The sequence below is a fragment of the Enoplosus armatus genome, chromosome 4 (genome assembly GCF_043641665.1).
Source record: "Enoplosus armatus isolate fEnoArm2 chromosome 4, fEnoArm2.hap1, whole genome shotgun sequence".
NCBI lineage: Eukaryota > Metazoa > Chordata > Actinopteri > Centrarchiformes > Enoplosidae > Enoplosus > Enoplosus armatus.
Window position 1 is genome coordinate 15,454,862 of NC_092183.1, and position 23,515 is coordinate 15,478,376.

The 23,515-nt window shown below is 41.5% G+C and overlaps 1 protein-coding gene across 1 annotated transcript; it reads left to right on the forward strand.

The window, feature by feature from the left end:
- Window positions 1-1,819: 1,819 nt before the first annotated feature.
- Window positions 1,820-22,557, forward strand: sv2ca (synaptic vesicle glycoprotein 2Ca). Its single transcript, XM_070904199.1, has 12 exons — window positions 1,820-2,417; window positions 12,700-12,880; window positions 13,924-14,075; window positions 18,900-19,033; window positions 19,550-19,639; window positions 20,087-20,197; window positions 20,352-20,440; window positions 20,883-21,047; window positions 21,264-21,397; window positions 21,640-21,846; window positions 22,060-22,219; window positions 22,374-22,557. The coding sequence occupies exons 1-12, from the start codon at window positions 1,820-1,822 to the stop codon at window positions 22,555-22,557; spliced, it is 2,205 nt and encodes a 734-aa protein (XP_070760300.1).
- The last annotated feature ends 958 nt before the right edge of the window (window positions 22,558-23,515 follow it).

The following is a 23,515-nucleotide window of genomic DNA, read 5'->3' on the forward strand; positions in this document are numbered from 1 at the left end:
AAGAAAAATTGTTTTGTAATACTATTGTAATACTAATCCAGGATTTATACAGGATAGCAATCTTCTGCAGTGGTTACTATTATACAGGACAAAGAGAAAAAAGACAAAAAGTTAGCTCCTTGCAATGTGCACCTCACCAATGAGGTGAACAACAGCTTTTGGACAAAGGACACAAACAGATTGCTAAAAAGCTGTCTTTATGAATCATCTTTACCACAATATCTGAGGCACCACCGGTGTCAATGGAGGTATTAAAAAATGATCAGTCAAAGTGTAAAGGAGTGTGCTCATAAGCACAGAAGTCATCCAATGAGCCAAAAGGGATTAGCAGAGTCACCTTGAATCAGCATTGTCATTTTGCCCAGTAAAATTGCATTATGGGAGCTGGAGCTGGCCCAGTGATTTGTGTCCTCCTGACAAGGCTTCAGTGTTCATTAGAGGATGTGGTGAGCAGCTCCTAGACACACGGGAACCGCACACACTGGACAGTTCTGACCACACACACACACACTGGACATCCCTAGACCATCTCCACCCTACTCCTAACTAGCCACTCCATCTTATCTAAAAATGTTTTATAAAAAATGAGCAATTTAGGATTTTCTCATTTAACTGACTGACTTTCACAATCATCATTCACTTTGTTTTAATAACGATTGTGTCTCCGTGCTATGACAAATTATAGAATAAACAAGCCAGAGTGAGCCTGTGGAGGCAATGTGATGATGAACTGTGGATCACAGTTTGAACGCTCACATGAAATCATGTTACATAATTTGCACAGCTAGGCTGGGGTCTCCCCCCCATCAGCACTGGCCTGCCAAGATGGGAAAGGGCTTCCCCATCCACGATGTGAGCGAGCACTCACATATGTGCATGGCATGTTTGGGTGTGAGAGACAGTGTGTCTGTTTATGTGTGCTTCTTGCAAGTATGTGTGACCCATTTTATGTGTTAAAGACACCAAAATCAGGAGCCTTAGAGAATAACTATTTCTATTTGCTGTTTCTACTATATGCCTGTGTCTGTGCATCTATCTACGTCTCCACTCATGACCACTTCTCCTTTGCACGGATTAAATATGACAGTGCCGTTCCGGTTGAATCGTCTCTCCCATTATAATAAACCATCTCTTTATTGGGGGCAAATTGATTTCGGGCAGAGCCTTGTTTATTAGCTTCTGTTTCTCAGAGCTGATCATGAGTCAGCATATTCAGCATCTCTGTTTAAAATGTTCATCTCTTCAAACCTAAGTCCAACTCATGAAATATAGAAGAAGGAGAGAGCCCATGGAAAGTGAATATTCATTTTGAATAAAAACCGAGAGCTATATTTTTTCTCACATCACTCTGAATGATTAAAAGGCCAGGGAGAATGGTGAGTGAATGATTAAAGAGGGTATGTGCTGTCAGTGGGGTGTCACCTGTTAGCCTGGGATAGTTACGAATGTAGCAGGGAGACATGAGTTACGGGCACTATCTAATGAACATTTCCCCTCTTTTACTGTCTTCCTCTTCTTCTTTTCTCTCTGATCCCTGTCCTCCCTCCTACTTGTTCTCTCTCTTTTTTTATCTGTCTGTCTCTTACCCTTCCCCCATCTCTCTCAGCCTGGCCAATGACTACCATAGCCATTGTGGGTTATCTCCTGTGGTGACTGCGGACTCAAGAGTTTTCTTCCCCTGCTGCATCTCGAGACCCTGATCTCACCATTCCTGCAATTCCCCCGCCAGCATACACTCACCCTTCTTGCCCCTCTTCCCTCTTTCTTCTACTTCTAAGTATCCTCTGAACCCCTGTGAAGACCTTCTGGTGGAGCCAGAATGGAGGACACTTACAATAACAGGACTTCCCTTGCTAAGGGGGCCAAGGACATGGCCAAAGAGGCCAAGCGGCATGCAGCAAAGAAAGTGAACAAGGTGATGGACCGTGCCACAGATGAGTACTCATCCCACCGCAACTACAGCAGATTCCAGGATGAGGAGGACGAAGATGAGGATTTCTACCGGAACCCCCCAAGGCAGGATGGAGAGGGCTACCATGACAACGAGGAGGGCTCCAGCGATGCCACAGAGGGCCACGATGATGAGGATGAGATCTACGAGGGCGAGTACCAGGGGATCCCCTCAGCAGGAGATAGGAAGCATAAGGAGGGCCAGGTGGCGCTGGGGCAACCAATGTCAGATGCCACAAGGGACCGTAAGGGGCTGGAGGAGGAGAGACAGGCTGATGAGGAGGAGCTGGCCCAACAATACGAGCTGATCATCCAGGAGTGTGGTCACGGGAGGTTCCAATGGCAGCTCTTCTTGGTGCTCGGGCTGGCACTCATGTCAGATGGGGTGGAGGTGTTCGTGGTGGGCTTTGTGCTGCCCAGTGCAGAGACAGACATGTGTGTGCCCAACTCCAGCTCGGGATGGCTAGGTAAGGGACCCTGTGTGTGTTTGAGTGTTGGTGAGTGTGCATGCATCTACTTGTGCTAGCAGGACATTTTGCAATTCCTTCAATATTAATAAAATTGAATCAATTAATTAATTCATTATTTAATTGAATTACATCAATTTAATTCAATTCATCTAAATAATGTTTTCCAAGGTTTGTTTTATTTTGCCTTGATTATAGACTTTTCATTCAGCTGTGCATTGCATTGATGGACAATAACATGTGCTTGAACACTTCATAATTGCAATATTACAAGGCAAATTTGGTATGTAACAGGAAGCCTGTGTTACAAACTGGAGGTGTGGAGTTTGAGAGATAGGCAGGGAGGGTATGACAAAAAGACACTGTTCCCTTATGGGAAATGAAAGATCCACTCTTTCGTGAGCTTGACCCATGCTGAGGCCTGAAAGTCAGGGCATCTCGACCTCTGCTGCACAGATTTGTGAAATCTGTTCCTCACAAGTTCAACAGTAGACAGACTAAATCAGGGAAGTACCCCTTTAAGTAACTAGTCAATGGTCCCCATTCTATTAAAAATGTCACATAATTTTTTTAACCTTGTTATTCCAAAAGAAACAATCTGATCAGAGAACATTTTCTAATCAGTGTGATGGATATGTTTTTGGCACAGAAGAGGAACTTTCTTGTGAAATGACAAAGGTCTGGCCGCCTGCACTTGGATGTAAAGGTGCAACTGAAAGGCATTCTATATCCTAAACAGTATACACGAAGAGTATTCTGTACATACTTTAATTGTATTTAATAAATCAGACACAACTACATCCATAATCAAACCATTTTAGTATGCAAGTATACTATCCATATAAAAATCATGGTTTGAGTATTTAGAGAGCAACTTGGACAAAAGGGCCACGCTACTACACTATTCTGTAAAACATTGTTCATCTTAAAAAATCAGATTAGTTCTGTGTGTTTGTACTTTAAGTATCACTCTTTATCCTAGTTGTGTTTCACATGGATGAGGTGTTTCGGTCCACTGGTCTCCGTGTCAGGATTAAGAGGGTAGCTAGTATTCCCTGTGTGCTCTGTGTGTTGAGCAGGAGTCCCAGCAGTCCCAATGGCTGCAGGTGTGTAATCCATCACCACGGAGCTGTGTACAGGGGCTGACTCACTGTGTCAGTACCAGAGTGGCGAGGACATCAATTCAGGCACACAGACCTTAGATACTAACTGCCACAGTGAGACATGACAATACATCAACTGCGCCGCAACATCTGATGCAAAATTGATATGGCAGGGCCTTTTTAGAGAATGGAGGTTCTGAAGTTTGAAAAAATCTGGTGAACGTTCAAAATAAGAATTTTAAACACCCTGTGATATGTAAAATATGTTATCATACTTTTACATATCATGCTTTCGATTATACACGTTTTGTTCATTTGACCATTCCAGATAACAAAAATGTAATAATTCATTCTTTAGTACGTCTTAATGACACTAAATACAGCGATTTCTCAGCTTGGAAGAATAAATATCATACCTACTTAGACATGCTAAAAGAGTTTTTTAATACATGTCCGTATGAGGTTATCACTGTTAAATCCTCACCAGATGTTGCATATGGTGCACCTTCATTTTCTGTCTCTTTCCAAGTATCCATGTAAACTCTTTTCTTCCTCTCTATCCGAGCAAAGTCCTGCAGGCATTCATGCTCTACGCTCTGCTTCTCCTTGTTCGTGACTCCATCCCTCACCCCGTCCCTCCCTCTCACCCTCCATTTTCCATGTGCCTCTCTTTTCTTCTCCCATCCTCCCCCATTCTCCTCTCCTTTCTCCTACTGATTGCCCCGAGGCTCCTCCCTGTTGAGGTGAACATGATTGGTGTGTGTGTGTGTGTGTGTGTGTGTGCGTGCATGTCTGAGCATAGCCTACATGATTACTATGACCTTGTTGGTATCCATTTGGAGTTTTCCAGAGTAATTACACTTAATTACAGCCAACAAAATGAAGTGAATTGATGTTTTACAGGTGCCATGGCAATATTTTATTGTCTTAAAGTGCAGAAATAAACAACAGCTAGTTAAATCTGTGGACGAATTATGGTGGTCTCATTTTTCATGTATTTCACATAACCTTTATTTAATCAAGCAGGACAACAAGGTTCTTATTTTGCAGTGACAGTCTTACAATACAATGTCCTCTTCATCGTGGTCTGGTGGTGGCGATAAAGAATAGCTTTCAGGGGGCACAGGGGCTAGACCACCCACCATTGCACAGACCTGGGTACAGTTTTAGCAGTGGTATCTGTGGCTTGCTATGTTCAATTTATCACAATTGGCAGGTTTAGCATGTGGGAATCCAGTGAGGGATCACACCCTTGTTGCTGCTGCACTAGTGACTCATACTGGTTGGTTGTGGCTGCAGGGATAGTGGTCTTGGATGGTAAATTTCTGATCCAAGATGGCGCTGCGGATGGCTGCCTCGGTCTGTTGGAGCGCATTGTTTTGCCTTGTTTTGTTTGTAAACTTATCTTATCTTATTTTTATTTTATTCTTATTTTACCTTTTATATTCTACGTATTTGTTATCAAAACAATAGCACCTTCAGACCACAGCAAATTCCTTGTAATGTATGTTACTTGGCAATAAACAGTTTCTAATTCTGATTCTGATTCTGATGACACTCCTAACTTAGTGCCTTCCCATGCACTTAAGAAACCAGATTACAGTCAACTTTCTGCTAGTCTATAAGATGGTTCCCAATACAGAAATTTTGAGTATTGGTGAAACTAATTTGTGTTGTGAAAAAAAACTGCACTCTCACTACAGAATCAGTCAGTCAGTCCTCTCACTGCGTATTGTATCACTATTACAGTGAAAGTAAGTAATACTTCCAAAATAAGGTCAAGGGTAAAGGAGAAATTGATTACTGACCTGACATGTTTACAGATTTACAGTAACCAGGTTACGACAAACAAGCACTGTGAGATGCAATATGTGTGATGAACAGGGGAGAGGAGTCATGGGGACAGAGGTGTGGGTGGATGGGAGCAGAGAGGTGGCAGATTGGTGGTATTCAGTACACCAACAATGTGAGGGAGCGGCTCAGCTATCATCTCAGACACAACAGACAATGGGAACGCATCACCATATCATTACTTATTTGCTCTATCTTTTCCCTGCTGAGACTCCCCTCATTTCTCCCTGTGACTCTCTCAACTTGGCTCTCCTCGTTTTCATTTAACGTCCACCTCTCCCTCTGTGCCATCGATACTTTCCCCCTCCTTTTTTGTTTCCACTCCACTTTATCCTCTTCTTATTTTCATCCTTACTTCCCTGTCTTCTGATCTCCTGTACCTTTTTTTTCTTGGGTCTCTCTTTGTGTCCCAGCTTTGAGTCTCCTCTCAAGCTCCATCTCAACAGCACTTCTCCCCCTTTGTCTCTTTTCTTTTTCCATCATTCTCCCTCTTTCTTGCTGTCTGTATGAGCCAGCTGGCAGGCTGTGTGGGGCTGTGTGGTCCAGGGGCAGCTGAGCATGGCTAAACTGCAGTCAGATCGCAGCGTCACTGCAGAGATTACACTACTTGAGTAGTGCAGCTCCACATTGTGTGGGAGAATGTGAGTGTGTGTGTGTGGGAGAAGAAGGTGGGACTGTGTGACGGGACTAAGTGTGTGTGTGTGTGTGTGTGTGTGTGTGTGTGTGTGTGTGTGTGTGTGTGTTTTGCGCGCATATGGACCAAACTTGCTGCCACCAGCAATATCAGCCACAAGTAAACCATGTCTAACTGCTCGCTCTAATCAGGGGTTCATAGCATCACTATATTTCATGTGAATTATTCACAGTCTTTAATGTAATGAAGGTTGTATCATTACTGATGCTGAGTGAGTCATTTTAAACCCTGCACTCTAAGCTCTACAATAGGTTACTCTCATATAGATTTCATTGAAATCCTGCCCCCTCTGGTATGACTTAAATATGACAAAAAGCTTCAATCTCTTTTTCTGCGGAGGTGGCAGAAGACGGAGGCATGAATCCGATCAAACTGACACGATGTAGTACAAATGTGATTACACGCTGCTCAGTGTAAAGGGGCTGATGACAGTGGAGCAAAGAAGAAACTAAGAAAAATAAATGAGAGGGAAGCACAGAGGAGCAGAGAGGAACAGGAGTGAAGGGGGGAGAAAAGGAGGAGAAATGAGGAAGAGAAACGGGAAGCGAGCCAAGAAATTGGAAAGCAATAGGAGAGGAGACAAGCTGAGAGAAAGAGAAATGGAGGAAAGGCTTGGAAGAAAGGCACAAAAGGGGAGGAGAGCTGAGGGAAGGGGAGAGAAGATAAAATAACATCAAACGGAGAGGAGTAGAAAAATATCAAACTGGGAGAGATACCACAATGTCGCTGCAGCGCGCACCAGCCACGCTGTTGTATGATAGTATCATCATTATGAATAAAACAGGATGGGTGTTTTGCACGACGCTGAAACAGTTTGCAGTGCTAAGAGCGAAGAGCATCAAAGCATGAAATCAGAGAAGAGGTCGTGATGCAGCTCAGCGCTCCCACGGCTCTCAGGGGGCTCCTCGGGATGTGACAGGACAGAAAACACTGCACCAGGGCCTTCCCCTTCCTCCCCTCTTCCCTCTCCTTCTCTCACCCTATCTGGCAATTACTGAACTCTCCTCCCTCATTACCTTTTTCTCTCTTTTATCACCCTCCCTCCCCCCTTCATTGCTCTTCTTGTTGTTGCTCACATATTTCATCTGCTTGCATTTGTGCTTGCTCCCGTCTAAATTTTGATTTTTTTTAATCGTCCCTCCTTCATCTAGTTCCCCACTGGCCTGTTTAGCTGCATCAAAAAAGATTAAATGTATCTGTAATATTTCAATCTGTGAATTAGATTCACTTTGTGGTCCTGTGTGTGTTTGTGTGTGTATGATTGTAGCAGTGTTTTACTCCATATCTTAGAGCACTTAGAGTATGCCTGTGATTTTGCTGAATATTAACCATTCCTGGAGATGTGTTTTGACATCTCGACGGAGTGTCATAGGGCAAAACCTTTTGCTTCTGCCTGAGAGTTCTCCTGACACACTGTCATTTTCTGATGGTGCTCAGAGTCTATATGGGTCATCAAGTCCAAATTCAGCTGTGTGTCAGACTCTTATGGTGAAATGTCTGCATCAGCTGGCATTCATTCAAGGAGTTTTGCTTCCAACATGTCTAATCGGTGCTTCAGAAAGTGCACATTTCTCCTATAAAGAACCAAGACGTTACACTTCATCCCTCTGCAGTTTCAGATCCAATTTTCCTGTCTTGAAATGAGGCTGAACTGAGCTGAAGTCTATTGATTGTGTCCTTCTTCTCATTCTGCAGGCCTGAGAAAGGACCTACGTTTATAGCCCTACTCAATCAACGACAGGGCAGTACTGGGTGATGGGACGGGGTTTCATTAATCAGAATACTATGGCTGAAGCTCTTGTGCTCTTGTTATCATTTCCAATGTGTTCAGTATTGACTGATTGACTGTGGCCTGAGCATCAGCCTAATGAAATATTGAAATGTTTCATGTGTGATGTATGTTATACTGTTAAGTTGAAGTGGATTACTGAACAGAATTAGCTTTAAGTGATCACTCACTTGGAGCACAGAGGAAACAATGACGCCTGATGCACACCTTTTGCAACTAATGTTGAAATAAAATTGAGAAAAACGCAATTACATAACCACACCCCAGCAAAGGCCAAAGACCTTTAGTCCTTTTATGTATAAAAAAACATATCAGTCACTGGATAACCTTTAAAACATTGCATTATGTGAGTTGAATTATTAACTCAAAACCTAACCTTGAACAGCGCAACAGGCTTAGTCAGAACTCAGGACTGTCACATTCCACCATCACTGGATTGTCTGTTTGCTTGAAAGACATAGAAAATCCCATACAGGCTTCAAAATATTAATGTATAACTGTGAAATATACAGTAAGCACTCCCCGGGGAACCCACATGTAACTCAGCCTGTGAGACCGAAGAATGTCAGTAAAATGAAAGTCTACATGTTACCTACACACAGTAAGAGCTGTAATTTCTAAATGTTCATTTTACTTGCTTCTGTTTTTCTGAAGCCTATGAGGAACCATTCATCAGTTTGGAGTAAAATATAAAAATTCCTCTTTCTGAAAATTACAAAAATGTGAAAAATTCACATCTGGGGTAAAATTGCACTAGGGTGTTGGCCCTGACACCTTTATTTTTCTATGTAGTCTGATTTTTGTCTATATTTAAAAATGTTAATACCATGATCTCTGACAAAACTAAGACATTATATCATGTTTTCATTAAAAAAAATGAAATCAACTCATACTCTGATAATGCTATTAGCTTGTTTGTTTACAGCACAACCTAACTGCAATTAGCATTTGGATACAAAAGCGTTTGGAAGAACAAACCTTAACTTAGACATGTCTCATCAGTGTGTGAGTGCATCCGTCTCGGCAGTGTGACCGTTTCTGTGAACAAATCTTCAACCTCAGATTTTGCTGCAGTGTAGTAACTGCTTGGTTCGAGTCCAAAAGCCACCGAAAGTGGGACTGTATCACTCTGACATCACACTGAAAGTGGAGTGTGTCTCATAATCGCATTATAAAGAAATCCCTCTTGGGGTGAAAGACATAAGATTCTGCTGAAATATGTACCATAATATTCTGACACGACAGGTTAATGCCACACAAACTACCTTTTGGTCTTTTGGTGATGAGAGAGACCTCATAATGTTAAGGGATGTCTGTGTTATTTCTGAATTATATTACACCACAGGACACTACTTCCCTCTTTGCTGGTGCGGGCACTGCTGACATCATGCTCCGAGATATTGTGCAGCAAGTCGGACAGAACATCAATAAATTCATTACGTAATGGACTGTCCTGTGAGAGATGTGCTCATTAGTCAACAGTTTTATTGCTCTTATTTAAAGGGCATTAAAGAAGCAAGAATCAGAGGTTCTTTCTGTCTGTTTTGAGCCAGTATCTCTAAAAACCCCAAACCAAAAAATGGTTTATTGTTTTTAAGGAAAGTTGAGTGCTGAAACGGAAAAGGCCTCTGGATGTTTGGATGCATGACAATTAAATGGGAGGCCAGTGGGTGTTTGCCCAGGCACCGTATATCTAGCCTCTCCTTAATGAAGCAAATGTAAACTGTGCATAGACTGAAGACTTCCGTTAAATTTAGAATTGAATTTATGATACCTTCAGGCGAGTATCTAGATGGCTGCCAAATGTGACAGATAGCCGGGTTTTGACCCCTGAAGCAAGAGACTCAAACAGATATCTGCTCACAGCAGAGGAGAGGAGACCTGGCTGTAGATATTATAGAAAGGAAATGCATCCTGCTATTAAGATTATTGTAATGGGATGAACAAAGTGTCCCTACGGCTGAGTCACATCACTCCATATATGACTGCAACTTTCACATTCTCTTCTAAACCAGGTTTATCTGCGTATGTCTGGATAGGGATGAAGACAAAACATTACTGTAATATTATCTGTTTGTAAACTGTTCAGTGTTTAGCCTGGAAGAGAAACCTCAAAAAAGACATTTCTGAATGGAGAAATATCCAGCTGGAGTTGCTCTTTGCAGCAGACACTTTATGTCCATGAGGGCTTCTATTCCACACAATGCCACATGCAGTATAGACTAAAGCAGTAAAAATAGGCTCTTCTCTCCAGAGCGGAATCATGATGATCAGTGAGAGAAATCAATGCTGTTTTGTTGGAGCATTGATCCCATTTGTGATGAGAGAGATTAAAAGAGAGCAGCAGGCCCTTTTGTAAAGTCACCCCTAGTTACTGTTCACATTTGTCTCCTCATTGATCTTTTGCACACTGTATTTACTTATCAAGTGTACTGGGGCCGAGGGTTTTCCAATTGGGTGTCAGGTTCATTGTCATCAGTCAGTGCTTGAATTTCTAGGATCCAGCCAGAGTAGCAGGAATAAAATTAGCAGTCTATTTGTCCCTTTTTAAAACAACATCATCACCTCCAAGTTTATCATTCCACAGGGAGTCAGTCAGTCATAACTTCCAATTCACTGATGGACATTCAGTGATAATGAAGGCAAAAGCTTAATGTTGCTCCAAATTCTAATTTGACACTGCACCATTTGCCAGCTGAGGCACATTTGGAGGACACGATACCACTTCTTGGCTGAGAGTCAGTGTTGGGTGTCTTTGACTACTTAGTGGGAGATATTTTCAAAATGTCAAGTTCACTTTTAGTTCAATGAATTTTTTTTTTTTGGTGAATGGTGATAGTATGAGAATAAGAAAATCTGTGAAGGTTATCAGTTCAAACCTTTGGGAGTGAAAGTGTATCTTTCATAGCTGGTCTTGCCCCTGTGTCTTTGAGCAAGGCCTAATTGTTCTTTTGCTGAAATGCTTTTTTCAAAATAGTAGCTGATGCTTTGTGGGAATCTCTCTGGTGTGCAAGTCTGTAACTATATTAACAGGTTAAAGTTGCTGTAATCAATATTTTTATATTATTAATGAATCACATGATCACTTGTATGGCTTGTTTAGGCTAAAGATAATATGACACGGTGGGTTCCCAGGTCACATTCAGGTCATTTGAAAACCTAAAAGCAGTAGGCCATTGGCCTGTTTCTTTCAAAGTAATAGTTGAAAACCATGAGCTTTTTCTAAAGCTAACCAAGTAGTTTTGGCGCCTAAACCTAACAAATCTGCGACCGTTTCACAACGTTAACCATGTGTTGCAAAGGCATTCTGGCAGTACTACAGTCACAGTTTGGTTAGGTTTAGGCACCAAAAATTAAGTTGTTAGCTTTAGGAAAAGATCTTGGTTTGGGTTAAAATAATAAAACACTGTTAGCACAGTAAGTACTTTTGGAGCCTAAACCAAGCTGCAACCGTTTCACAACGTTTCATCCCCGTTTTAGAAAGACTTTCTGGCAGAAAGACCTGAAGGCAAACTTCTCCTATGTGCGTTGTGATAAGGTGAGGCTGTCTCCGTCTCTTAGGAGACCAAGGTTGTGGGAGAGCTGCACTTTGCAACAGATTCCATTAACTATACTGACTCCTCTGAATGTGACTGAAATGACATATAACGTGTCTTACGTTAACGTAGGTAAGCATAGTTCCTTCTTTAAAATCTAATATACAATAGAATCTTCACATATCTTTAGCTGGGTGAAGAATAACCTTATTTGGACACATAGGGAATCTTGTCTATCTAGTAAAGGGTTAAATACTCCTCGCCAGTAAGTAACCTTCAGAACGGGTGGCATTACACAGTGTTCACTTATACTGCTTATCTCTATTCTTCTTGATCGAGCTTCAATAAATGCGTAAGACATCCAAGTCACCTGAAACTTCTTCAATCAAACCATCACAGCGCCTTATACTTTACTGTTCTGGTTCACTCTCACTGCTCTCATAGTGTCATTTTCAGCCACAGTGGACAGCTGTTTTTTTTGTCAAAAAAGCTCTGAAAACCCTCTGTGCTGTCTGCTCAGCACTAAACAGAAAACAGACAAAGCAACTGGCTGGTGAAAACAGTTCACACAATTAGCAGCTAAAGAGCAAGATCTTGCCCTGACAGTCTGACAGGAGTGCAGACCCTTAACAGAGCTACAAGGAGAGTGAATATTGGACTTACATGTGCCAGGTGGCCAGTAACTGCCGGATGCGTCAATAGGTAACTGTAAGTTAGCCATATAAACTAAAAGGTGATAATATGTCAATGTCATTGTGTTCACAGCTTGTTTTTGCTGCCCCCCAGTGGCCAAAAAAAATCTGTATTGCATGTTTAACCCTTTATCCGGCAAGGAACCATACATGGTAACTTCATTGATCTTGATTTTCAACATAAAAACTGAATATTTTTAAAAATGTCACAAAAGTAAAAAAGTCTTGTTGTGTCCTGCAATGACACTCTAGGGTTGAAATTTTGCATTTTGACACTCTAGGGTTGAAATTTTGTATTGTAAGTATTTCAGTGAGTGCCTGATAAAGGGTTAAAGAGTGTCCCTAAAGAGCATATATCATTTTTTGAAGATCATGTGTAAAAAAGACTGTGGGAGGTGACTTATTTGTTACCTTTCAGATAAAAACTGATGAGAGGACTGGTACTAAAATAATCTCCTTTAGGTGACCAATGAGATTAACTCCCAAAATGTTTGTTTAGTCCTAGATACCAAAACATGCAACCTTATACAGACATCTGCACATGCCGAGATGAGAGGTAATGTATTGTATGTTAAGGGAAGCATAAATCAGACCCCACTCTCCCCTTATCTTTTCAGGCAGTGTTGTTTACTTGGGGATGATGGTTGGAGCGTTCTTCTGGGGAGGGATGTCTGACAAAGTGGGGCGCAGACAGTGCCTCCTCATTTGCATGTCCACGAATGGCTTCTTCGCCTTCCTGTCATCTTTTGTCCAGGGATACGGCTTATTCCTCCTTTGCCGTCTCGTCGCAGGCTTTGGGTAAGTCTGATAAAGTTGAGGTCATTCTGGGGCTGACGAGGATGGCAAGCCATCAGTTTAAATGATTTGTGAAATGTCAAGTAAAATGTTATGCTATGGCACCTCAAAATCTCCTTCTTTGGCAACAGGCTGGTCACACTATCTGAACATATAAAGTACATGTCCAGTATTAATCTCTGTGAGGAATGTATCTGTTGGCATGTCTCTGTCTCTCCTAATTATTACTCCCTTTGTTGACTTCCTCTGAATAATTGTTGAAAAAAGCTGAAAGCAATTTCCTTTAATGATTACTTAAAGCCTGTTTCTCTCTTACTGCTCTACAGAAAGTTTGTTCCTGACTTTTTTTTTTTTTTTACCATAGAACATTTACTATACATCTATCTGTCAAGCTGAATAAATTTTCATTTTCTCCAACTGCTGCAATGCAGAGCAGTAAAAACTATTAGCAGCCAATGTCTAAGATGTTATAGCCAGTGACATTCTCACTCCATGAATGAAACTTCAATATACATTCTTGCAGAAAATGAAAACTCTACTAGAGAGAGACTGTGTGTCATCCTCTTACTACATAGAAACATGGTATAGACATTGATTTATTATATCCTCTTCTAATTCAGTAATTCAGTAATTGCATCTGCATCACTCTCCCCAGAGACCTCCAGAGTAATTGAAAAGGCTGTCCAAACTGCCAATGTAACCTGTGTCTCTGAATCATGAGGAACTGGCACAGAGGAGTTTTCTGTATTATGTTTATTTGGTTTAAACAGAAAACAATAAAAAGAAACCCTATCTGAATAAAGTCTATTAGAATTTCCGTTTTTAATCAAATTACAATTTCATTGGCAATGTCTGACTTGTTCTTCAACTGGAGGAACAAAAACAGGCCACAAACTGAGGGATTAAGACAAAGCATGTAAAAGAAATCATGGCCGCAAGTATGTAAAAGATGTAAACATAAGGATTAATAAATAAAGTTTTGGCCCTGGTTTGGGCTCTCTCTGCCTCACTCTAACTAATTGTCCCATTCTCTCTTGTTCTTGCAGGATAGGAGGTGCTGTGCCCATTGTTTTCTCCTTCTTTGCAGAGGTGTTGTCCAGGGAGAAAAGAGGAGAACACCTCAGCTGGTTGTGTATGTTCTGGATGATTGGAGAGATCTATGCATCTGCTATGGCCTGGGCCATCATACCACACTATGGTGAGTTAATCAGTGAGAAAATATTATGATGTACACCCATATGGACGTGCTTAGCTTGGGATTGTGCTTAATAACAAAGAGAAAAGGCCAATCATGAGTAAACGTAACGTAAAAAAGTAATATCTAGTGAAAGCCTTAACAAGTTTAGCAACACTGATGAGAAGCTTGGCAAAGTGACTTTATGCTAAGCTCCTGACTACAGGTTACAAAACTGTAAGGCTTCCCTGTGGCTGTGGGTTGAGGTGCTAGTTTTCCCTGCCATGAGAATCAATCACTTAATAGCTCTGAGTGGCTGCAGGCTGTGAGAGGCAGAGGTTAAGAGATTAACCTACGCATGGATACCATAGAGCAGGCGCATGCTGAAAGGATGAGGGTGGGCCTGTGGGAGAGGGACAGCTGTGATTTATGACAATACTGCATTAGGTATCAGCTGCAGTCATCATGAAAAGAAACGAAAGAAAAGAAGCAAATGAGCTTTCTGCCTCTCCTCTTTTCCCACTCGCATTCTTAACACTTCTTACCTGCTTTTTTAACCTGCTCTCTCTTCCTTTTACCGCCTCCCCCCTCCTCCTATTTTGTACTCTCCCCATCTCTGTCTAACTCCGTCCTTCCTTTTATTACCTCTCCTCTCTCTCCAGTCTCTGTCTCTGCAGAGTGTTCTTCTTGATCAAGCATAATTAGGTTTTTCTCCTTGCTCTAATAGGACAAAGCTACAGCTAGAGGTGATTTATGGCCAGACCAGGCTTTAGCCAACCTGTGACGTCAGTGAGAGGGAGACAGTGTTTGTGTGTGTGTGTGTTGCTGTAAGTGGCATGGATGATGTTTTACTGGGCTGCAGCCACATACAGGTCTTCTTCAAGACAAATTTAAGGCAATAATATGTGACATTGTAAGAGATCATTTGGGTTAACACACACACACACAGAAAGGCACACGAGAACACACACACGGCATCGCTAATCATGGAGTTTCCGATAAAGGACTCAGTTTTCTTACATGTTAATCAAGGAGATGTATGCACACACTGCTGTAGACCTGCTCACATGGATGCACAGAAGCACACTGGTGAAGGACTCCCAAAACCCTCTGAAACCAGAGCGAGTCTTCATGAGGAAACTCTGCTGTCAGATCTGCTGATATTGTATTGAAGGGATGGTAGTGGCCTTACTTTGCTCTTATTCTCTCTGACACTCACTACCACTCTGCCTCTCCTTCTCAGAGAGGGAACTACGTGTCTTGCATACATACTCCAGCGCTCACCAGTGGTTTTTATGTTTTCCCTAAAGTGCTGCAGTGCTCGCAACCCGCAGCACTATGATGTGTGGGCTAAAATGCCTCCTGCAGAGATACGTTTACATCGTTCAACCAAGACATAAAGGTATCAGTGGCGGGTTATGATACAAGTGCCTCAGCACTAGTGTTTAATACACCATTAGAGCTCTCATTTATCTTCTCTGCTCGCTGACTCCTAATGTCTCCCAAAAGTCCCCTGCCTGACTTACAGCTGGGGCCCTGAAGGAGGTCTGCTCGGCACTGATCCTCATCACACTGACGGGAGAGTTTGAGGAATTTACTTGCTGCCAAGCAGGCCCACCACCAGAGTAACCTCATTAGACACTGCTCAGATCTACAGATTAAAGATTAAATACCCCCCAGTGGACTTCGCATCACTGTCAATTACTTGTAACTCCTCTACTTGTACTACTTGAAAGGCATTAAGTCGTTGGAAGGCGTAAAGTAAACCACTATGTTTCTTTAATGCTTTCTTGATCTATCTATCTATTTATCTATCTATCTATCTATCTATCTATCTATCTATCTATCTATCTATCTATCTATCTATCTATCTATCTATCTATCTATCTATCTATCTACAGTGTCTAGGCCTGGGAGTAGTGTAGCACTGCTGACTCAGCCATTCATAGTCAATTATGTACATAATCCCTGTAATGAGATTTCCAATGGCATGGGTGAAACACTAACCCTGAGGGGCAGGAAGCCACGCTACATTTCTGTCGAAAAGGCAATCGCTGCTGAACAACTCCTTCCCTCACTCCAGACGTGTACACACATTTAAACACACACACACGGAGAGAGACAGGGAAATAAATAAAGGGACTCAGAGAAAGCGGGAATACACACAGACGAGACATCTACGAAAGTCATTACTCCCACTGCCCAGCAGAAGACACTATGAGACTGAAACCCAATCATAGACTCATTGCTAATGTGTGTTGTTGTCTCACATATAATATTGTTACTCAGCACAAAAGCTGAACTTCAAACTGGCCCTTGAAAACATTGAATATATTCTGTTTATCTTGCACATTGTATTGTGTACTGTACATCAAATAATGCACCTTTAGCAGATATATATTTTAGCTTATTTCCTTTAGCAGTTTCTGCTTTACATTTTCCTTTTTTTCCCCACTGATTTCTTCTTTCTGCTGAGACATTTTCACCTCTCTGGTCTCTTCTGGTATGCATTTATACCACTTATGACAGACGCCCACCCCTCTTTGAAAATAGTTGTTTTTAGCAGTTCATATGCAATGCTTTCAAAGCTGGATTTTAATATGCTGTGAGATTAATTCCAAGCAGCCTTTTTCTGGCATAACCATTAGCGTTAACCCCCTCCCCACCCCCTGACTCCCCTCCTACGCCTGCTGATGGATAATAGTGCCATTCCCTTTGGAGCAGCATCTCCATGAGGCATGATCTGTGGAGAAACGTGGGAGGTCACGACTGACACGGCAACCCCTTTCTGGGCATCCTCCCAAAAATTCTAAAAAATAAAGTCAATGAGAGCACAAATACAGATCTGCATATACAGTACATTGTACATTTGTGATCGCATCCTGGCTGGTCGTGGCATTAGAGTATAGTATATATACTTCTTCCCTGAGTTACCATCACAAGCATTCATTTCTTCATGCACACTGCACACAATAAGCTCCTGCATATAAAAAAATGCAATGCACCAAATAATGTCATGTACTTTGAATTTAATGTCATATTTAGTGCCACCCCATGAGAAGAATTGTTTAGTTTAGTTACAAATTTTGAAAGGTAAATTTGATTATTATAAGATTTTTTATGTAATACTCTCACTCACCTTTCTCCACTGAATGCTTAAAAATTAGTGTCCTTTTGCAAAAGGAAAAGGAAAATGTATGTCTAATTTTGTATCTATATTCGTGTATTTACTTGTGTATCAGTGTGTTTGGTAGTATGCCATTATGGCATTATGTTAGTAGTGTCAGTGTCATCTACATATGGTAATTCGTGTTATTAATTTATATGCTTTTTCTCTGTCAATGCCATTTTTTTCAGTATATCTGCGTGTATGTGTGCATCTCCCTCACTTTGTGGGAGTGTATAAGTCTCAGCATGTGTGTATATGTGTGTGTGTGCCTGTGCATGTTACAATGATTAATGAGTCTGGGAGAGTGCCTGTGGGCTGAGATCAGGTGCAACAAGATTTAACTTAGCAGAAAACACTCAATTCCTTTCCTACACATTCAATTAACCCGTCCCCGTGCACTTCTCTCAGCTCCCTCTGCAGAGCCATTCATCTCTGAGCTTACACATCACTCTGCTCCGGCTGCAGAGTGCTCTCATTTAAATGCCATCTTTTATTTGCAGACCCTTTTTGTTCGCAGTATGAGATTCACACATACAGTAACATTTAGAATGAGCCTCTCAGATCAAGTGGCCCAGCCCCGCCCCATGATAAGGACATACAGTAGTATCTGCACTACATATAATATTATTTAGTCACTGCTTCCTCAAAGCATCGTTTTGAGACTCATTAAGTAATCATAATTTGCTTTTATTATGCCCCTGTGAGCTTCAAATGACGCATTGAGCATTATATAATTAATCAGTTAGATACATTGTGAATTGTGGTCTGGTCCTAGAACCAGGCAGCACCAAAAATTTACTTCATTGGTTTTGTTTGCAGAAAAATTATTATTTTTAGGATTACTTGAATGTTTTACATTACAACGAGACACTGACATGTAGCTTTATCAGCAAAACAAAGTGAATGCCATATGGAACAAATGTCCAAATATACATTTCATGAAAAAGGTGTTCAAGTCTGAATATTAACTCTGAATAACAAATAACACAAACAGGCACAAAGTGCCAAAGTATGTTAAATGCTTGTTTGTGAGGTTTCAGATTATCATGAGACAATTGTCAGACCTTCAAAGATGCCAAAAATGCTTTAGTCAGGAGTTCAAGTTTACCAAGAACAGAGCTTAAAGGAGAATGAATACTGGACTTACATTCGCCGGGTGGCTAGAAACAAGACTCCAAATAAATGCTATTGTTGCTCCGTATCTGCTGGATGTGTAAATAAGCAGCTAAGTTCACCACAACAATGGTATACAGTGTTAATATGTCAGTCATTTACAACTTGTTCCGCGGCACCCAAGTGGCCAAAAAAAGTCAGTTACAGTAAAGCTGTCTTAAGTGTACATTATTTTGCCTTTCTTTGTTGATGTAGTAGGAAATGGTGGACAGCTCTGTTTTGTCGTTGGATAATCTTGACGACATTGTTGCCATAATATTTGTGGTGTATTACGTTACATTTCAATTAGTCTCGTACTACCGATTTTAAATATATCAGGTTTGGTTTATGTACCTCACTAGACATTTATACAGCTTTAGAAAGGTACACACCACTTGCAAGAAAATGTAAATGAAGCACTCATCATGTTTTCATCAGGTATTTAAATGCATTCACTTCCTATTGTGCCATGTCATCCATCTGTATCAGACCTGACTGTCACTGGTGTTGTGTGCCGCCGTTTACAGGTTGGAGTTTCAGTATGGGTTCAGCGTACCAGTTTCACAGCTGGAGGGTGTTTGTGGTCGTCTGTGCCCTGCCCTGTGTGTGTGCTGTGGTGGCACTTACCTTCATGCCCGAAAGTCCCAGGTTCTACCTTGAGGTAATGCTATTTTTACCTAATTATTACAGCTCAAGAAATATTAATTGTTCTAATCTCTCATGAATCTTTACAGTTGCATCTTTAAGAATGGTGCCTCGTGGTGCTGTGTCATTGTCACTGTCCACACTTGTCAATTTTAAATTCATCATCTCTAGAATAATACATCAGGCGAATTGAGAGTACCTGGACATTTCCCAACAGCTGTTTAATCAGACCAAATAGTGTGAGTCATCCAAAACTCTTGGAGGAGGCCTTGTATGTGTCTGCGAAATAGAAGCCTGGAGATCCGTGACGGTAGGTTTGCTGCTGCGGGATAATTACCCTTTGAAGTAAAATGAGTCACTGTTGTCGTGACTCTCATTCTGGCCCATCTTGGAGAAATCAAAGGAATGTATTTATGTACAGTATATACGATTGTAGATGTGAGACTACTGCTGTCCCTGAGTAAGCGAGACTGGTGCTGCTCCCATTAATTAATCTCGTCTTCTCTTTTTCTCTCTCTTGCCCTCCTGTCAGGTGGGGAAGCATGATGAAGCCTGGATGATCCTCAAACAGATCCACGACACCAACATGAGAGCGCGTGGGCAACCGGAGAAAGTCTTCACCGTGAGTGTTTGTTTCTGCTGTGCGCTGTCTTGGCTGGGTTTCCTGATGCTTAAGGAAGCAAAGAGGCTTATATTCTGCCACCACTGGGACAGGTTTTAACGCTTTCACCATGCAGGATCATATCTGAATTATGAAGGTTCTGAAAGCTGTTTTGTGTCGCTCAGGCTTATTTTGCTGTGTGAGCTGCACTTTGGGAAAGCCTCTTAGTCAACACATGTTTCTTGAATTGGTCATGTACTGTAGTATGCACTGTTTACTGATTCTGATTTGATTTTTATTACAGTTATCATGTGCTTTCAATCTCGTGTGGAACTATCAAATAGAAATAAGTGAAAAACCATAATACGAGTGAGATCCATGATATTGCTTACGTAATCACAGTGATGTCAAGAAATGAAAGTACAGTAGACTACACCTATTGTATATTACGGTAATCATCATTCCCAGGTAAACAGGATCAAGATCCCCAAACAGCTGGATGAACTGGTGGAAATGGAGTCAGAGTCTGGCAACCCAGTTTCCAAGGCTTTCTTTAGGATAAAGGCTGAAATACATGGGGTAAATATTTGTCTTTTTATTTAAGCAGAAGGCTTTTGTTTTTGCTAGCCGTCCATTTTCTTTGTTATCTTGAAGCTCATTTCTGTCCACTGCCCCAACCCCAAATGTTTCTTTTGATCACATAAACTGTAACAAGTCTCTTGTCTCTCTTTAGATCTATCTGAATCTCATGAAGTGCTTCAACTACCCTATGAGAGAAAACATGATGCGACTAGCCATAGTGTGGTTCACACTGTCATTCGGGTGAGCTTCTTTCTGATGTCATTTGTGTCGCACAAAAATCAGACAAGTCTAATTTCTCTCACATAATAGCACTAGGCAGTCGTGCTTGCGGCTACATTGCATTTCTGTCAACTTGATCTCTCTGCTGTGCAGAAGTTGCATGGTCTCCAAATCAATCACAGTCTGGGGATCAATACTGGTCCATTGGTGTCTCAGTGGGAGCAGAGATAGCAGTGAAAGCAGCCAGAGATTAAAAAACACCCCAAAAACACTCAAATCAAACAGAAACCACAAGTGTCTCTTTGCCTTCTACTGTGTCTGTCTGCCTCTCTGCTTGTGTCTGACTGCACATTTAAGAGTGTATCTGTCCATGTTTTTGTTAGATCCCAGTCTAAAATCAGCATTCTTTGGCTGATCAATTGATTCTTGATATCCTGATATGACTGTGTCCTTCTGCTTCCAGGTATTATGGACTGTCAGTCTGGTTCCCTGATGTCATCAAACACCTTCAGGCAGATGACTACGCCTCCAAAGTGAAGATCCACAACAATGAACGCATTGAGGACTTCACCTTCAACTTCACCCTAGAGAACCAGATACACAAAAATGGTCTCTTCATCAATGACCGGTAGGACAAGTCAACTTACTGGCAGGATTAGCGGATATAAAACACATAGATAATTAAGTTCATAATGTTAATCACAGAGTTCTTATAATTAAACATGAACATATTTATACAATACAAACAGGAAAATGGCTAGATGTTACTGCTTTGCAGTTAAATTGATACTAAACTATAATTATTATACTGTGATAAAAGCAGAATGTAACTGTGCCTCTTCAGATTCATCAATATGAAGCTGAAGTCTGTCACCTTCATTGACTCGACCTTTCGTAACTGCTACTTTGACGATGTGACATCGGTGGGCTCCTTCTTCCGTAACTGTACTTTCATTGATGCCTTCTTCTTCAACACAGGTGAGATATTGAGATTAAGATTCTTAAACTCTTACTTTGACATGAATACACAGCTAGGGTGGTATGTTTTGTCATTTATGGTTCTCAGATTCCTCAGATTCCTCCGATGTAAATGTGTCATGGTGATAAAGAACATTTTCAAACATCTGTGAGACAAGTTAACAATATACTGCATAGTGATCGGCTCTGTTTTATTATTTCCAAACTGTGATATTTTTGGTGTTGTTGTATTTTTTGGGCAGACATCGACGACTCCAAGTTGATCGACGGCACAGAGGTGATCAACAGCACATTCACCCACAACAAGATGGGATGCCAGATGACATTTGATGATGACTACAGTGCCTATTGGGTTTACTTCATCAACTTCCTGGGGACCCTGGCTGTTTTGCCTGGCAACATTGTGTCGGCCCTTCTCATGGACAAAATTGGGCGTCTGTCCATGTTAGGTAAGAATGGAGGGAAAGAGTGTGGTCCAAGTTTATGTGGGCACTTCCGTTATTGGTTTTCACATTGACTGTAGGATGTTGAAATTATCCATATTATGGATGTGGCATCCATCATTGAGTGTGAGAGGCAATTCTGATTATGCCCTATAATTTAGTTGACAGTCAACTCTTGCTCCTTCACTCTTGCTCTCTGTGTGTTTGTATGTCCATCAGGGGGCTCTATGGTCCTTTCGGGCATCAGCTGTTTCTTCCTGTGGTTCGGCACCAGTGAGTCCATGATGATTTTCATGTTGTGCCTTTACAACGGCCTGAGCATCTCTGCCTGGAACTCCCTGGATGTGGTCACAACTGAGTCATTCCCTACTGTCAGGAGGTGAGGCGACAAACAGTAGATGAGTACATAGCATAGAGTTACATATAATGGACAGACACACATAAAATAACAGACGTGATTCAGTCAACTTTAACATATTTCTCTCTCTTCTCTACCTTTTACCTCCTCCTGTCCTTGATTTTTTTCTCCCCAGAGGAACAGGCTTTGGGTTCTGCAACGCTCTATGTAAGCTGGCTGCAGTCTTGGGGAACCTGATTTTTGGTTCTCTCGTTGGCATCACAAAGGCCATTCCCATCCTCATGGCCTCATCTGTGCTCGTCGGAGGAGGCCTGGTTGCTCTCCGGTTGCCTGACACCAGGGCAAATGTCCTCATGTAACACTAGCTTTGCGTTCCTCAGCTGGGATAAAACCTGGATAAAACCTGGGTGAATCCGAGAGGAAGCCCAGGAGTGTTGAGCAAGGAGTGCAAATGGCTTGGTTCACACATATCTTAACACTATTAATCACATTACGCAAATGTACCGTAGGTAAAGCTGGATAATGACCCACTTTTTCCCAATGTGTTTTACTTTTAGCATACAAATCAAAACTGTTACATTCCTCGTCAGTCAATAATAAGCTCAGCCATTTTGTGAATGTATTGTCTGGAGATTTCACATGAAAGAGCTGAGAGTTTGCACAGGTTTTGGTTGTTGGAGTTTTGTTCAGTGACTGGTTGCACCTTCCAGCTGCAGCCATAACCTTGTGTGGAGTCACTGCATGGTTATACCTCAAGGCTTTTAATATTGATATGGTCTTATTAAGACAAGCCAGATGGGGAGAAAAGTGAAAAACAAGCTGTAATGAGCACAGCCAACCTGCTGTGTGACAACGTAGGGAATAGATGATCAGACAGAGCGGTCACACGACACAGCTGTATGACAGCTGGCTTGCCCACATACACAGGACATGTTGTAGACAGAGTGCAAAAGTCAACATACACAAACATAAATACATAAAAAGCCACACATAGATACACTTTATGTGCAAATACATGTCTAAAAATAGACAGATATATCTGCACTTTTCCCCCACTCTACACTTGCACCGTCCTGTACACACAATACTGTATTTTGCTCAACATGACATTTGCTCAGACATCTGCAACCTTTTCAAAGTAGATAATTCACGTAGGACACCAAGCCCTTTGCATTACCTACCAAACCAAGAATCAAAAAGGCCATATTGAAAAACTGTATTTTCTTGTACAAGTAATTTTATGGTATGTTGAATCTGAGGCTGCTAATTTTATTTTCTGCTGTGTTCTTGTGGAAGTTGGAATGATGAATTATTCAT

What these genes read in the sequence shown, in the direction of transcription:
- sv2ca (XM_070904199.1), top strand. Translation starts at nt 1,820, where the DNA reads ATGGAGGACACTTACAATAACAGGACTTCCCTTGCTAAGGGGGCCAAG. An exon ending in CGTCTCGTCGCAGGCTTTGG is followed by an intron (nt 12,881 to 13,923) that starts GTAAGTCTGATA and finishes TTGTTCTTGCAG; the next exon opens with GATAGGAGGTGCTGTGCCCA. An exon ending in TGGTTCACACTGTCATTCGG is followed by an intron (nt 20,441 to 20,882) that starts GTGAGCTTCTTT and finishes TTCTGCTTCCAG; the next exon opens with GTATTATGGACTGTCAGTCT.